Source organism: Amblyomma americanum, chromosome 1, assembly GCF_052857255.1.
Source record: "Amblyomma americanum isolate KBUSLIRL-KWMA chromosome 1, ASM5285725v1, whole genome shotgun sequence".
Taxonomy (NCBI): Eukaryota; Metazoa; Arthropoda; class Arachnida; order Ixodida; family Ixodidae; genus Amblyomma; species Amblyomma americanum.
The window spans coordinates 323978687-323994691 of NC_135497.1; the positions used below are offsets into that span (position 1 = coordinate 323978687).

The 16005-nt window shown below is 52.3% G+C and overlaps 2 protein-coding genes across 2 annotated transcripts in view; both read left to right on the plus strand.

The window, feature by feature from the left end:
- The window catches only part of LOC144115419 (uncharacterized), a 68106-nt gene that overhangs the window by 42515 nt on the left and 9586 nt on the right, over positions 1 to 16005 (plus strand). The gene's annotated exons all lie outside the window — the stretch shown is intronic.
- LOC144099097 (uncharacterized) lies at positions 5930 to 14786 on the plus strand. Its single transcript, XM_077632185.1, has 3 exons — positions 5930 to 6127; positions 11122 to 11263; positions 14145 to 14786. Exons 1-3 carry the CDS (start codon positions 5989 to 5991, stop codon positions 14515 to 14517), a joined length of 654 nt encoding a protein of 217 aa, XP_077488311.1. The 5' UTR covers positions 5930 to 5988; the 3' UTR covers positions 14518 to 14786.

The following is a 16005-nucleotide window of genomic DNA, read 5'->3' on the forward strand; positions in this document are numbered from 1 at the left end:
CAAATGTTCGCCGCCGATACTTCCGAAGTCGCGCCCCTGCCCCAGCCGGTAAGTCGGAAGTCCTTCTTACGTTGCCTTCTACTTCCGAGGATGCCTCGTTGATGGTTTGTAGCTATCTGGCCCGCTCTGAGTATTAATTGCAACTGTAATAAATAGCATATGAGTGTTAACGCGTTGTCGTCTCCTCCTTTTGTTTCCCTCGAGCACGAACCCCTCCGAGGTTAGCGAGCGGGAACGCTGCATCCGCGGAGTGGGAGTGCGGGGCGGGGTGGAAGGCTGTTCCCCCAGATATTTCCACAAGCCAACCCGCGTAGTATTGCACGCAGGCGGGTATAGCCATGCATCAAAGGAAGCAACGGGAGAGTGCGACAAAGCAGCGGAAACTGGCGGTTTGGTGCGTACGAAAACAACGGGATAAAAAGATGCTGGCAGACAACGCAGGCGCTGCTACACAACTAAGAGTATGTGTAAGCACGTGCAAGTACAGAAAAAGGGGGAAACAAAAGAAGGATGTTTAAAAAGTCAGCTAGAAGAAGAAGGAAAAGGCAGATCACGGAGCGGGGCACATATTAGAATAGGTACCAGCCAGCATGCGCCTGTATTGGCACCTGAAGCCGAAAATCTAATAATAATTGTTTTTTGGGGAAAGGAAATGGCGCAGTATCTGTCATATACCGTTGGACACTTGAACCACGCCGTATACTGGAAGGCATAAAGGAGGGAGTGAAAGAAGAAAGGAAGAAAGATGTGCCGTAGTGGAGGGCTCCGGAATAAATTCGACCACCTGGGATCTTTAACGTGCAGGGACATCGCAAAGCACACGGGCGCCTTAGCGTTTTTCCTCCATAAAAACGCAGCCGCAGAAAATAATAATAATTGGTTTTGGGGGAAAGGAAATGGCGCAGTATCTGTCTCATATATCGTTGGACACCTGAACCGCGCCGTAAGGGAAGGGATAAAGAAGGGAGTGAAAGAAGAAAGGAAGAGATGCCGTAGTGGAGGGCTCCGGAATAATTTCGACCGCCTGGGGATCTTTAACGTGCACTGACATCGCACAGTATACGGGCGCCTTAGCGTTTTTCCTCCATAAAAACGCAGCCGCCTCGGTCGGGTTCGAACCCGGGTACTCCGGATCAGTAGTCGAGCACCCTAACCACTGAGCAACCGCGGCGGGTACAGAAAAATTTAAAATTCGATTTTTGTGGTGATGGGGGTAGTAAAATTTTATTGGATGCCCTGGGGTGGGTTTTAGAGGAGAGTGGAGGGTTTCACCACTCCCTTGCCTGGGTGGTAGTCCTCATTCCGGGACAACATTGGTGGTAGCGGCTGCCCGCGATCTTTCGTCCAAAGCCCTCTTAGTCTCTAGGTCCAAGAAGCCGGACAAGGTCACCTTCCAGACCTGCCTCGTCGGCTGATTTACTCTCTTTATCTGCGGATTTTTCAGGCAGGCCCATACCATATGATATGCGTCTCCCCACATCTCACAAAATTTACAGTACACCGAAAAAGTTGGGCTATGTGTTTTAGAATCGCACGGCTTAGAAACGACCCCGTTTGCAGCCATCTGCGGTGTCGTTCCTCAGCTCTATCCAGGCCCTGGCGGGCTCTGGGAACGTCTGCCTACTGAGGCGCAGATGTGTTGTAATGCCTGCATATGTGGTAAGCGGATTCGGTACAGGAGTCCCGAGAGAGTCTGGGAATGGCGCAGTGTGTCTCACATATCGGCGGACACCTTAACAGCGCCGTAAGGGAACGGATAAAGGAGGAACTGACAGAAGGAAAGGAAGAGAGTGCTGCCGTAGTGGAGGACATCGGAATAATTTCGACCAGCTGTGGATCTTTAACGTGCGCTGACACCACGATGCAATGTCAGATTTCGAAGGGCGGAAAAATGTCTTACAACAATATTACGAATTTCCATTTTTATCGAAATAACTCGTGGCTGCTCTACACATCATTAAATATGGCTTTAACTTTGTAATTCCTTCGCAATAAATTTAACTAGCAATCTATATGTCAAAACTGGCGCGTCCACATCCCGCTACGGACGTTACGGTTGTTCGTTTACGCGAGCATTACTGAGCAGCGAGAATGAAACCATCAACCACGGAAGAGCGCGCAGGGACGGACAGACGTTGCAACGACGCGTTCAAAGTACCGCTTCCCAGTACGTCCCCTAAGCCCACTGTCCCCTAGCTGTTGCGGTGGCTTAGTGGTCATCGTGTTCGGTTGCTGCCCCGAAAGACGCGGGTTCGATCCCGGCCGCGGCAGTCGTATTTAGATGGAGGCAAACTTTTCGAGGCCCGTGTACTGTGCATTGTCAGTGCACGTTAAAGGACCCCAGGTGGTCGAAATTTCCGGAGCCCTTCACTACGGCGTCCCTCAAAGCCTGAGTCATTTTGGAACGTTAAACTCACGTAAACGATAAAGTACAGCCGCGGTCAAAAATACGCGGCCCACGGCTACGGCGCAAGGAGCGGCTGCGGGGCCGCACCGCGGCGCTGCTACCTGCGTCGGGCGCTCGCAGCCTGAGGGTCCACAGAGTGACGACAAAGCTTCGCCCTCACTTTCCCCTCAGCACGCCACACGGCTCATGAATGTCAAGTGCAGCGTTCAGCCGTTTCGCGGCTGACGGTCAGTACGAAAGAGGGCTCTGCAATGCGTGCTGCGTGTGAAGCCTGGACTCCATGTACGCGAAAACTCACGCGAACGCGAAGGCGAAGGCGGCAAGCGACGAGCGACGCCGTCGCGCGAAGCAAAATGCATGTGTCGCTTGCCGTGTCGCTCGGATCTGCACCCACAGAAAATTTCGCTCGTCGCCCGGAAGTCCCCCACGCGACTGGCCAACCAGAGCCCCCCAAAGCCGTTTCCGGTTTGTCCACGGTTTCTCACGGGCACATCTCACGAAACCAGCCCGTCGTCTTGGTCATCGCCACCGTCGAGAAAATATTTGGTTTTGCAGCTGAGAGGCAGACCCGCATGATTTAAATAATTAAAACAATCTACTTGTTGGGTGCGGAGGGCTAACAGCATTTGGAGCGGACTACGCGAGCGGGCGTACTGCATGGAGAGATGCGTGTCGAGCAGCGGGTACCGGCGCTCGATCCACCGTGCCGCTGCGCTCCAACTGTGCAGAAACACTTGCGGCGCGCATTCTCACTGGTAAATTATAGTTTGCTTACTTACAATCAAACTGCGATGACAGTTTATGGGAGTGTTTTTACTAAGCCGGAGTGCACAGGCACCGAACGAAAGCACACCTCCCCCGTGAACTCGTGATGTGACTTCGTCTCCGCAAGCACGCCTTTGGCTATCTCCACTTCCGCTACACCGCTGCCGTAGAGGAAATATTCCTTTGGCCCTGACTATGAGGCACACTAACAAAATTTTAAGAGAGAGAACAGGTTACGGGCGTGTTTGTAAGCTTCAGTGCGCCAAGCACGGAATCCGCTGCGCACGTCGCGGGTTCGCGTCGCCTGCCGCCTTCGCTTGCATGGAGGTTGCCCACAAGCGACGGAGCGAACGCCAGCCGTCGCCGCCGCCGTCGCCTTCGCGTTCGCGTGAGTTTTCGCGTACATGGAGTCCAGGCTTGACTTTCAGCGCCTACTCGAATATCTCGTCTTCGTTATGCACAGATCGGCTACGGCAGGCGTGCGTTCGGCAGTTCGACTAAGTGCGTCTGCCTGCGAAGCGTCCGAGTTCGGTTCGCATTCCATAGTTACGCGCGCCTCGCGTCCGTATACGCCGCGCTCCAGTGCCCGGCGCTTGGTCGAGTTAACCCTAATTACTAGCTGGAGCTCGCTGCTTTAAAATCATTAATTTAAAGCTAAAAAAAATCAAAGCACGTTCCTGCTGCAACGAAATTACGAGTAACAAACTACCAGAAACAAAGCAGGGCTTCACCGAGTTCACAGACCTGGGTCCTGACGCAAAAATAGCTTGTTCTGCCCTATTTCTTGAGCACCGTAATGCCCGTGCTCCAAGGCTCACCACGCATGGGCGCGCGGGACATACGAGAGCGAAGCAGTATCGAGGTGGCAACGGCGAACCGCGCGCAATCCCCTTCATTACGCGTCTGGCAAACGGCGCAAAGCGGAGACGCGCCCCTTCATACTGACAGTCAGCCGCGAAACAGCCGAACGCCGCACTTGACATTTATCAGCAGTGTGGCGTGCTCAGGGGAGAGTGAGGGCGAAGCTTTGTCGTCACAGTGGCTGCGTTCCAATACTCTGGACGCCTAACAAGACGTCTAGTGTGACGTCTAAGAATCCGCCTGCATGCCCATGTATTGGAACTTGTCTACTGCTCACGCCGCCTCGCGGCATAATAAAACTAAAGCTTATAAACAGCTGTACTATATTTTTTTCAAACTGAGCAATAACGATCATTAAAAACGTGTTTTCAACAAGTTTGCACATTTTTTCTGCAATCACTTTGCGCGTAAACCGGACTGGTGGATGCGCCTATCGGTCAGTCTACTTGTAGCAGACGGGACCGCTCTCCGAAGACGACGCTAAAGAGAAATACGATTATTCTTTCATTATTGATGCTAAACTGTACATGCTCCTCGAACGTGCTCGTCCAGACGGTCCTGTAAACAAAAGAAAGAATACGGAAGACTGTAATCAATATGCGCGAAATCCGATACGGCTAATATACACTGCAACAGGAAAACGCATGCCTGCCATTAAACCTGCTGTCTGCCGTGCGTGGCACTCGGAGACGGCGAGAAACCTAAAGACCGCAGCGAGCTTTAATCCTGCAAAGACTAAAATCAATTCGCAACATGCCGGTGTATTTGTTCTGAGAGTGTAGAGATAAAAAAGAATGTACGCGAAAGAGTTGATGCAACTAATATAGCAACAGAACACATTTGTTAACCGTCACGCCAGCCGTCGTAATGCCCGTCGAGGAACGCAACGACAGCGACGAGTATTAATCTCTAAAATCAAGGTGCTAACTAAGGTCCGGCATCGTGAGATGCCGGATCACGTAAACAGACCTACAGCGTCCGCTGCTTTAGCAAAGCTCTCAAATGCACAATTTTCTCCTGCATGATTCACTGCTAGGAATCGCACGTCCATGAAGATTAATTAGCCACTAGTTTGCGTACCAAATAACATAATGGAATGACTCACATTTTTCCTTTCCTATACTTCGTGTACAGTCCGACGCCCGCAAGAGCACGACTCGTTCATCAGCGTACATCAGCCATCTTTAGACCGCAAGTTAGCCTGCATCGATGTAGACTTCGGCGAAGCAGTCATATTAAACGGCTTCGTGAGGAGGAAAAACGCTAAGGCGCCCGTGTGCTGTGCGATGTCAGTGCACGTGAAAGATCCCCAGGTGGTCGAAATTATTCCGGAGCCCTCCACTACGGCACCTATTCTTCCTTTCTTCTTTCACTCCCTCCTTTACCCCTTCCCTTACGGCGCGGTTAAGGTGTCCAAATATATATGAGACAGATACTGCGCTATTTCCTTTCCCCAAAAACCAATTATTATTATTATTATTATTATTATTATTATTATTATTTTTATTATTATTATGCAACGCGTCCCAAGATGGCGGCCGTCCGGCTAGACGTCTAAGTAGCCATCTACTTGGAGTATAGGAACGCAGCCTCTGTGCAGCCTCGCAGCGAGCGCCGTACGGAGGTTGCAGCGCCGCGGTGCGGCCCCGCAGCCGCTCCTTGCACCGGAGCCGTGGGCCGCGTATTTTTGATCGCGGCTGTACGTGTCCACAGACTCCACACGAAGGCTTGGATTGGACTTTCCGCACGACCGGCAGCAACGAACGCCGCAGAGAAAAGTCAGCATGGCGGCGCTGCAAGCGCACGTGCGGTAGCCCGCGGGAGCTCGTGGTGGCGCTGTGGTGGGCACCGCTGTCTCAGTCCCCACCGCAAAAGACGAGGAAGACGATGGAACGCGGCTCCGAAGCCCGATCCCGACTACGACGATCAGTGCTCCGTTCCATCGGGTCCGCGCAATGGCCTCCTTCAACGAGAAGCTCGTCCAGGAGGTGAAGAAGCACACGCAGCTCTGGGACCAGCACTCCAAGCTGCACAAGGAGGCCGGCTACCGGGAGGCTGCCTGGATGGACATCGCCGCCGCACTGGCCGTGACCGGTGAGCCGCTGCATGCTGCGTTCACCGCACACACAGCAGGTCTCGCGCTCCGGTCTCGAACGCTTACGTGTCCGCGGAGATGCACTGAGACCTCGCAGCTGGCTTCGTCGCAGGCGCTTGGCCTGGACCCGCGTCTTATACGGAGTCGATATCACCGTACGATTTGGAATCGCCTGCATTTTTTTCGCATTGCCCGGAGCCATGAGCTTCCCTAGCATGCCGTGCTGATCGTACAGCTGATTGTGCCTATAGGAGGCCGTGTCTTTTGGATGATCGTGCGTTTCAGCTGTTCGCGTCATTGAGGATGCTGTGCCGGGAACGAGTGTCGTACCGATGATTGCGGGCTCATAGCCGGAGTGTCTACGCGACAAGCTGCCGCGTGGGATTGCGTGGTCTCTGGCGTCCTTGTTGTAGGTGCCTTAGATCCACGAGCTGCTCCACCTGGTCCAACCCTGCCACTGCCACGTCAGGTCTGTTCCTCGAAGGCTCTCTCGTCAGGTCTGTTCTCTCTCGACGCAGTATTAGTTTTTTTCTGCCGCGTCCAGTCCTGTACTTTTCCTCTCACGACTTCACGCCGTCGCACTTAATCGGCCGACGGTGGCTGCGGTACTAAAAGAGGCCTAGGCCAGGCACGTATCCATGGGCCTTAGGGGGCCCGAGCAACTGCGCAAAGTTAACCCCCCTCCCTTCACTTCTTTTGGCAGGGCTCTATAAAAAATTCTCTGAGCCCTTCGCGGGGAGGAGAAGGAGGAGGATAGTCAGTTTCGTTGACGAAAGTAGCAGATGGTTTGCGGTTATAGATCTGTCAAGTCGCCATGAGCCCGCGGTGTTTAGGCGACTTCTAGGGCTCTTGTCACAACCCGGATCTGTGTGTCCGAGTCGGAAATGAGCAATGCGGCCTCCCACTGGTCTGGATTCGAGAGCTGCAAACCTCCAGGAATTAAGTCCCGAGGGCAAGCGCCGAGAATGTGGGATAGAGTGACATGTTGGCCACATAGCTAGCTAACAGGAGCGAGAGCAGACCCCAGGGTATATGCGAGCATATAAATGCGGGGTTATGGAAAGTGTTCGTTTGGAGTTCCCTCCACGCAACATCTTGGGGTTTTGGTGGGATAAATATGTGCGGGGGATATATATAAAAAATTACTGGCTACGTGCCAGGCGTAGGCTACGTAATGCCAAAGCAACCGTTCAGTTCAGCCGTTCTTTCAGTTGCCTTCGACTTTCTTACAGCTATAGATATGTGAGGTAGCACTCACCTAAAAGGCATCGACTTCACCGTCGGCCTCCCCGATATGCTATAACCAAATACCCTGTTACGGCGTTAGTGTGCTGAACTCCAAGACGCAGGATCGAACCTCGGTGGCGGCGGACACGTTTCGATGGAGGCTTAATGCTGGGCGATGTCAGCGCACGTTAAGAACCCCGGATGGCTGTAATTATTCCAGAATCAACTACAACGCCTCTTTCTATTTTCCTTCCTTCACTCCTTTCCGCCGTATAAGGTGTTGCGCCTTTCCTTACAAACGCTTGTTAATTCCCCTACGTATTAACGAGAATGTTAAACCGCATGGCATAGCTAATAGCGGGAGTCTTCACAGTGCGCCAACTCTTTTCATGCAGTCGAAGCCGGATTGGGATTTGACGCTGTCGTGGGTAACGCAATGCAACTGATGCCATCACTTCGTGGCTTCGCGGCACAACTCGAAGCCTGGGATTTTCATTCTTTTGATTGTTTCTGGGGCATTTATTTCGGCATTACTGGGTTACTGATGTTGCGGCAGCTATGTTTCGGTGAAGTCCTAACGTAAAAGAAATCCGTAAACTATGCCATGTGAGTGCAGAAAAAAGAATCCAAGGTGGGCGAATCTTATCTGGACCCCTCCGCTACATGGTGCCTTTATGCGTATTTCCATTTCAGTGGCACTCTCCTCCATATTTAACTCGATCTCTCCTCCATTCTCTCCCCACGGCATGGTTGAGGTCTGTCTGTCTGTCTGTTGTTGCCAGGAAGGAAGAAAAAGAAAATGCACAGGCCTGCTCACTGGCTCAAGCCGAGAAAAAAAAGGCTACCATGTGCAGATAGAAGGAGAGTTGAAAGATGGGATAGAAAGACAGGATAGTAAAGACGCGCTAAAGACAAGGCCAATCCCGGAGGTAGTGCAATACCGGGCCAGATCCGCCTCGGTAGTCCCTCCCTTATCCCTTCCCTAACGGCGCGGTTCAGGTGTCAAACGATATATGAGACAGATACTGCGCCATTTCCTTTCCCCAAAAAACCAATTATTATTATTATTAATACCGGGCCAACTGGTGGCGGAAGTGAAGCAACCTTCAAACTCTCCGCCACTTTTCCAAAAATAAGTCCAATCGGACCCGTAACAGATACTCTACAGGGTCCGGACATACTCCATGATTGAGGTGTCCACTGCGAATTGAGACAGCTGCAGCCCCTTTCCTTCCCTCAAAACCAATATTTTTTCGGGTGATGAAGGGAACAGAGGCGGCACATGCCCGTGCTGCAGATAGCGTCCTACCCAACTTCGTTTTCTTTTAGCACGAGGTCGCGACACGCAACTGGAAATGTTTTCGAGCAAAGGAACGAAAACTTTATCCTTGGTGTAGAACCTGAACACCGCCGTGAAGGAAATGATAAAGGGATTGATGAAAAAAATTGTGCGCCTTAAAGGAGAAAGCGGATCCGTATATGGCTGGGGAATAAGTTCGACTCCCTGCGGATCTTTGACTTGCACTGACATCGTACAGCAAACGGGCGCCGTTCGCGTCTCGCCTTCATGGAAACGCGGCCGCCGTGGCCGGGTTCGAAGCTGAGTGCTCCGGCTTATTAGCCGAGCGCTCTAACTACTGAGCTGCCGTGGCGGGTACGGCGCCGTGTAGGAAACGCAGGAGGAGGGAGTGAAAGAAGGAAGAGAAAGATGTGCCCTAGTGGAGGGCCCTCCTGAATAATTTCTACCAAAGGGGGACCTTCAACGTTCACTGACACCCCACAGCACGCGGTCACATTATGCGCCTCGCCTCCATCGAAACGATCTGAACCCCAGAGTGATGCGTCATATTACAGTGTTCCAGATAAATTTGCCCGCCGCGATGGCTGAGTAGTTTGAGCCGGCGCTCGTTTACTGAGCCGCATCACCCGGCTTCGAACACGACCACAGCGGCCACATTTGGATGGAGGCAAAACGCAAAAGGAGGCCGTGTGCTAGCTCTGCATTGTTAGTGCACGTTTAAGATCACCGGGCAGTCGAAATTATTCTTGAGCCTTCCACTACGGCACCTATTTTTTTTTCACTCCAACCTCCCCTTCCCTGACGGCGCGGTGGAGGTGTCCAGCGAGAAATAAGACAGTTAACCTCCGCCCAACCGCGCTTCGATGCGTCCGTGTGCTGTGCGATGACAGTGCACGTTAAAGATCTCCAGGTGGTCGAGCTTTCTCCGGAGCCCTCCACTACGGCATCTCTTCCTTTCTTCTCATAGTCCCCCCCTTTATCCCTTCCCTTACGTCGCGGTTCAGGTGTCCGCCGATATGTGATAAAGATACTGCGCCATTTCCTTTGCCCAAAAACTAATTTAGTTTAACATGCCTTTAATTTCCTAATAACCAATCAATCCGGACAAATTTAGACCTCCTGAATGAGGTCCGTTGAAGAACATCGTACACCACGTGGGCGCGTCTGTTGCATTTCAGCTCCACAGAAATTTGGCCGCCGCGACCGGGGTTTGAACCCACGTCCCTGTGCTGGGCAGCCGAACGCTGTAACCACTAGAGAGCCATGTCGGCGGATGCCCGCCACGGCCGCCGCACGGCAAATGTCGCGAAACGCGATCGTGGCGCGGAGTGTAGCCACCTTAGCTCTTTTGTCTTTACGGCGACAATGACTTCCGAGTGGCGTATGTGTGCATCAGAAGTAAAAGGCAGTTTGGTTGTATTTTGTACATAGTGCGTATTTCCGTCCTACTCCTATCCGTTCTTGCTATCGCTCCCCTCTTTCTATCCCCTTCACTCTCTTCGCCCTGTCCTTTTAATCAAGCTAGGTGCTTCAGGTTTCGATGGCAGATGCCGCGGAGAGCAACATTTTTGAAGCGAAAGCTTCACTACGCTATAGTAGGCTACAATTTAAAAAAAGAACAGGAAGGTTCGAACCCGACCGCGGCGGCCGCGTTTTGATGGAGGCGAAACGCAAAGGCACCCGTGTGGACTGCGATGTCTGTGCACGTTAAACAACCCCAGGTGGTCGAAATTGTTCCGGAGCCGTGCACTACGGCAGCTCTTCCTTTCTTCTTTCAGTCCCCCCCCCCCCCTTCCATTTACCCCTTCCCTTACGACACGGATCAGGTGTCAGTTGAGATGTGAGAGATACTGTGCCATTTCCTTTCACCAAAAAACAATTTAAAAGCGCTTGACACAGCCCTCCACTACGGTAATAATAATAATAATTATTATTATCCCTCCTTCTTTCACTCCCTCCTTTATCCCTTCCCTTACGGTGCGGTTCAGGTGTCCGCATGTGTGACAGATACTGCGTCATTTCCTTCCCCCCAAAATAAATTTTCATTTTCATTTTCTGGGGCCGCGATCCTCGGCGTACTTTATTACTCCGCTAGCCAGTCACAAAAGTAAACGAAATAAGCTTTTTAATGTCTGAATTTATTAAACAAGGCAGGCATGAAAATTCTAGACCTAATTTTTTTTTCTCGTGATTAGCTTCTTGTTTAGGAGACAAGATAAATTTTAACAACGGACTACGTTTTTGTCGTGGAGGAGTTCTGTGCGCCGGTCCTAAATGTGCGCGGAGCTTCACTGCAGGCAAGTTGTATCAGCTTACCCGTCTCGGCGGTGCGCTGCCATTAATAGTGGCGTCGCGCTGGAAGAGCGGTTTTTGTTTTCACGAAAGCTGTATACTAATTGTGGGGTGCCCCTAACCGCGACAAAGGCATGGTTGTTTTGACCGCAAACCGTGTGTTCCCTGGCGCAGTGGAGGAGTGCCAGACCCGGTGGCGCACCCTCCGGGACACGTACCTCAAGCGCAAGAAGCGCCGACGCGCCGACGCCACGGGGCAGTGGAGCGTGCTGGACCGGGAGCTCGGCTTCCTCGATGACTTCCTGAGGCCGCGAACGTGAGTGTTGTGTACAGGAAGACACCTGCCCGCCTTCGCGTCACAAGCACAACATCGCGCGACTGCGACGTGGCTCAGCGGCCATTTAAGCGAGCACTCGGTTTTACCAGGCTTTACTGTCCGCACAAAGCTACACGACGCGCGACTCGCTGAGACTCGCACTAGATCGCCGCGTTGCTGGGTGGCACGCAACCTACTACGTACGGCAAGTCCATTTTGCGGACCCGGTGGTGTGCGTCTGGAAGCGTGCGCGCTGCTTTCCTTTTTTGCTGCTCCGATGAGCGATGTTGACGAAGAGTAGCCGTCAAGCCAGCCCGCCTCGCAGCGTGTGTGGCTATTCTGATAATGCGTCACAGAGAGCGTACGCCATCAGATAAGTAACGTTTCTTGCTTCGGGATCAAGGGCAACCACTCTTTCCACCACGAATGGACGCGTCATGCGCGGTGTCGACACCAGTGTGTCCAAGTGACGCAGTGCCAATGCCCACATGAGCCGGCGCTGGCGTGCGCTGGACACTCGTGCACCCGATAGTACACGTCGTCGTATGCCCGCTTTAACTCCATTCAGCACTGTCTTGCGTCTGTCGCGATCACAGGATATGGCGGCATATTTTGTAGTGGAATCTTTTTCATCCTTTGTTTTTAATAAAAGCAAAGAAGTGGGCAGACGCTGAATGGAAATGACCTATTATAAACTCTGCACTTCTCCAGCCAAAAACTCTAATTTGAAACCCAACATTTCGAGGCCGGCTCGGCTCCTTCATCGGGGGTGACTGGGGGCACTAGCTGGCGTCTCTTGGTATGTATGGAGGGGAGGAGATCAAAACTAAAGCTGTGATGCGAAAGGCGTGGGGGCAGGAGGAGGTTGACTGTGAGTCACGTTATCGCACAGGGGGCAGGCGGTCATTGGAGACTTTTCTTCTTTAGGCTGCAGAGCCAAGTCCCTGTGCATATACTGGGGGGGGAGGTTTCCTGTTGTGCGGTTGATGTTGTTCGGGGCAGTTTGGATGTGCCAGGATTCGAGTTGGAGCCTTCTTTTTTTAATGGAAATGACACTGTGAGGGGGTTTCCTTAGAGATTCCGCTAAAATCAGGCCGCGAACTGTAAGCCTCCGCTCGTGCACCATGGCTATGTTAATAAATGCAGTCCTCCGTGATTCTTACAAGGGATATGGACGTGGGCAGGACATGTAACGTGGAGGACAAACAGAGTTGTTACATGAGGAAGTAAACAATGGGCGGCGAGTAGTAGTCCGGTGGCCAGATGAGGTCAGGAACAGTGCGGGGACATAGCGTGGCTGCACGGTTGATTGCAGATGAATGGAAGAGGTCTTTGCCTTGCAGTGGACAGGTCTGCGCCGATGATGATGATGGTGACGACGAAGTGGAAGAGTCGCCACCATCGGCGGCACGTTAAATCGAAAAATGAAAACCATAAATAAAAATTGGTAGTGGCTTAGCTCGGCTGTGCCAGGATATACGTAGCGAGAGGTACTCTTCCCTGGTTGAGCTTGTTGTGTTCACTGTATGTTTAGCAATGAGAGACATTGGGCTCCATCTCGGCGGCTATGCGGCGTCTATTACGCTCGACAGTCTGAGTCTCCGTTTGGCAAGCCGTTGCTCTCTCTCTCTCTCTCTGTTCGGGCGTCTCCGCTGCTCTCTTCGCCTTCTGACGCTCATTCTCTCTTTGTTGAGCAGCCAACTGCCAGGCGACAACCTCAGGATCGGAAGAGTTAATGTTCTCTTGTGTATACCGCCGTTTATCAGCGGCTGAACTCTCCTGTGCATCCTTATCAAGCGCTGCGATACAGCCGCCGATTAAATCTACGCTTTTTATACGCAATGCTGCGCATGCGACGACGCGCGGTTCGGGTGATGAACGCGATGTGACGTCATACCAAACAGCGGCGGCGGCGATCCGCGCTGTGTGACGTCATGCCAGATGGCGCCGCGAGCGCGGAAAGCACAGTAACCATCTCACATATCTCGATGGACACCCGTACCGCGCCGTAAAGGGAAAGGTAAATGAGGGAGGGAAAGAAGAAAGAGAAAAATGAAAATTGAAAGTTGCATTTTGAGGAAAGGCGCAGCGCACCCACTCCTCCTCCCCGGTTGCCATGGTAACGGCGCATGCGCGCAACTGGACTCCCGCATGTACCATAAAGGCGCATGCGCACAACTGGCGCCTTACCTGTACCGCGATATGCTCGACTCGTAGCCTAGCGTAGCTCCCGCTACAAAAAAAAAAACATTCGCTCGGCACGCGAGCTTACAGGAGGAGATATGAGATGTAGGTAGTTAGCTTTTTTCCTAAGTGTTCTGAACCTGGATTTAAAACTAAACATTTTGACAGATTTGCCTGTCTGGTTGGGTTTGAAGACTTATAACAAACTGCACATCTCCAACCAAAATTTTAACTTTAACCCAACGTTTCGAAGCCCACTCGGCTCCTTTATCAGGGGTGACTGAGGGCAGTAGCTAGCGTCATTTAAGTATGGAAGGAAGGGGGGGGGGTGAAAAGAACGACAGCTGTGTCGCGGAAGGAGAGGGGGTTTAGGCTAGGTGCTGAACGGCGACTTTTTTTCGTTGCGTTGAAGAGCGAAGTCCCTGGGCATATACTGGGGGCAGGTTTCCTTTTGTGCAGTTTATTATGTGCAGTTTATTATGAACCTGGATTGCTTTTCATGGGGCGTCTCAGCACAATGTACAGCGCTGCAAACAATGCGCATGCGCTGCGGGCGGCTGGCGGAAGCCAGTTAGACTGGCCAGCGGGCGAACTCGGACGTTAGCGATTACGGGGTAAAAGCCACTTTAACACCGCACTCTGCCAGCCCGAGTTTGAGTGCGTGCTACACCCTCGCTGCAACGACTCTTCCTCGCAGGAGGCGCTCGACGCTGAACGGGGCGGCCCCGGCGGCTTCTTCGGCCGAGGTCGAAGTCAAACGAGAGCAGCCCGACGAAGACGCCGAAGTACGCGAGTCAGCGGCTGTGGTGGCTGCGGCAGCAGCACCAGCTCAACCCTGGGCTCTGGCCATGCGGCCGGCTGCCGTGATGCCGCATCGCCTGGCGGCGGGGGGCGCGGCGGCGCAGGCGCTCTCCTTGGACCCCGAGGAGCTCTTCTGCCTAAGCCTGGCGGCGCTCCTCAAGAGACTTCTGCCCCGCGAACGACACATGGCCAGGATGAAGATGCTGCAGACACTGCACGACTTGGAATCTGGCGAGAACATCGGAGAATTCGCGCTAGGAGACCCGTAGATGGTGCACGACATTACGGTGGACGAGACAGAAGGCGACTTCAGCGAACAACCCTCTCATCAGCCGGCAGAAACTTGTTTTTTGTTGTTGTTTTTTTACTAGGAATGAAAATACATTGGCTGTTGAGTTGCATGCGCATGTCTCATCGCTATAGCATTTGCTTTCAACACGCTATAAACCAGAATGGACTGAACTGTGCTACTTGGTGACTGAGGATTGATAGTTGAGTGCAACCGAGTGTGCATCATCCAATCGGTAAACGCGCGAGCCCTGGGAACAACCGGGGAAAAGCGGGACGTACTAGCTTACATTTGACGAGCTTGCGCCTTGGCTAAAGATAAAGCAATGTACACGCGAAAAGTCGTGCGCACACCCCAGATTGTTTGCAGAAGAAAGGATAAGGGGCATATCAAGGGGGGGGGGGGCTGTTATGCGGTAAGTGTACCTGTGGTGGGCCTACAATGCCAGTCCTCGGAACTGAGGTAATTAATGCGAGACTTTATCGTGGATTGCGAGGTGTACGTTGAGAATCAAAGCATGCGAACTCTGCCAGAAGGCGTTCGACGGGCGAATGAGCTACACGGCGGAATCGCTGGGATCTACCACGGCAGCTGAAGGGGTCCTTTGCGTCTTCATAACCAGAGGCTAGAGCGACGTAAATTACCTCCCCCACAATACGAACACCTCAGAGGCCATGCACTGGCGACTAATACCAACCCGTACTCGAACTTGTTCCTAAGATACAATATCCAACCAACAAACTAACGAGGCACATACCCATGGTGTAGAGCTTGCCCTACTTTCTTCCACTTATCACGGGGATGAAGGCCAAACATCAACACCTTACAAAAACCGAGAACACATACGAGCATTGGGAGACTGCGCTGACCATGGGAAACCCGGACACAGAGCTTCAGCTCATCCTGATCGTAAGCGAGTCAGCAAAAGCCAGTGGAGCCTTGGACCAGAGGAGCCACCCAGCTGCACAGTCTACCCCCTCATCCCCTCCCCTACTTGGGAAATAAAATTTCGCTCCCTCCCCGCACCCTCTTCTTTTGCTTCGGATCGGACCCCCCCCCCCCTTTTTTTTGTCTTCCTGGTTGGGGGTCTTGCATCCAGTAAGCTTTTCTGAACAGTTAGCTGAGTGCCATAACCACGCAAGAATACCAAAAGAAAATTCTTGAGGGCTGGTTGGCTCATTACGAGGGTGTACTTACAACTGCGCTAATAGGACAAGAGGCCAAGTAACGAACACTGAGCCCCTGGTGTCGTATTCGTTTTTTTTTCTTTGTGTGCTATTCGCGCAGTCTTAACTCCCCTTGTAATGAAGCAACGTTGTATATTTACAATACACAACGTGTTTTGCAGATTGTGTACACTATGTATTTACAATAAGCTTTTTTTTTCCTTACGAGTGAACTATTGCCAGCCGGTATATACGACGAAAGGAAATTCACAAAGGCTGCACGTTTTACAGATAAAGGTTCT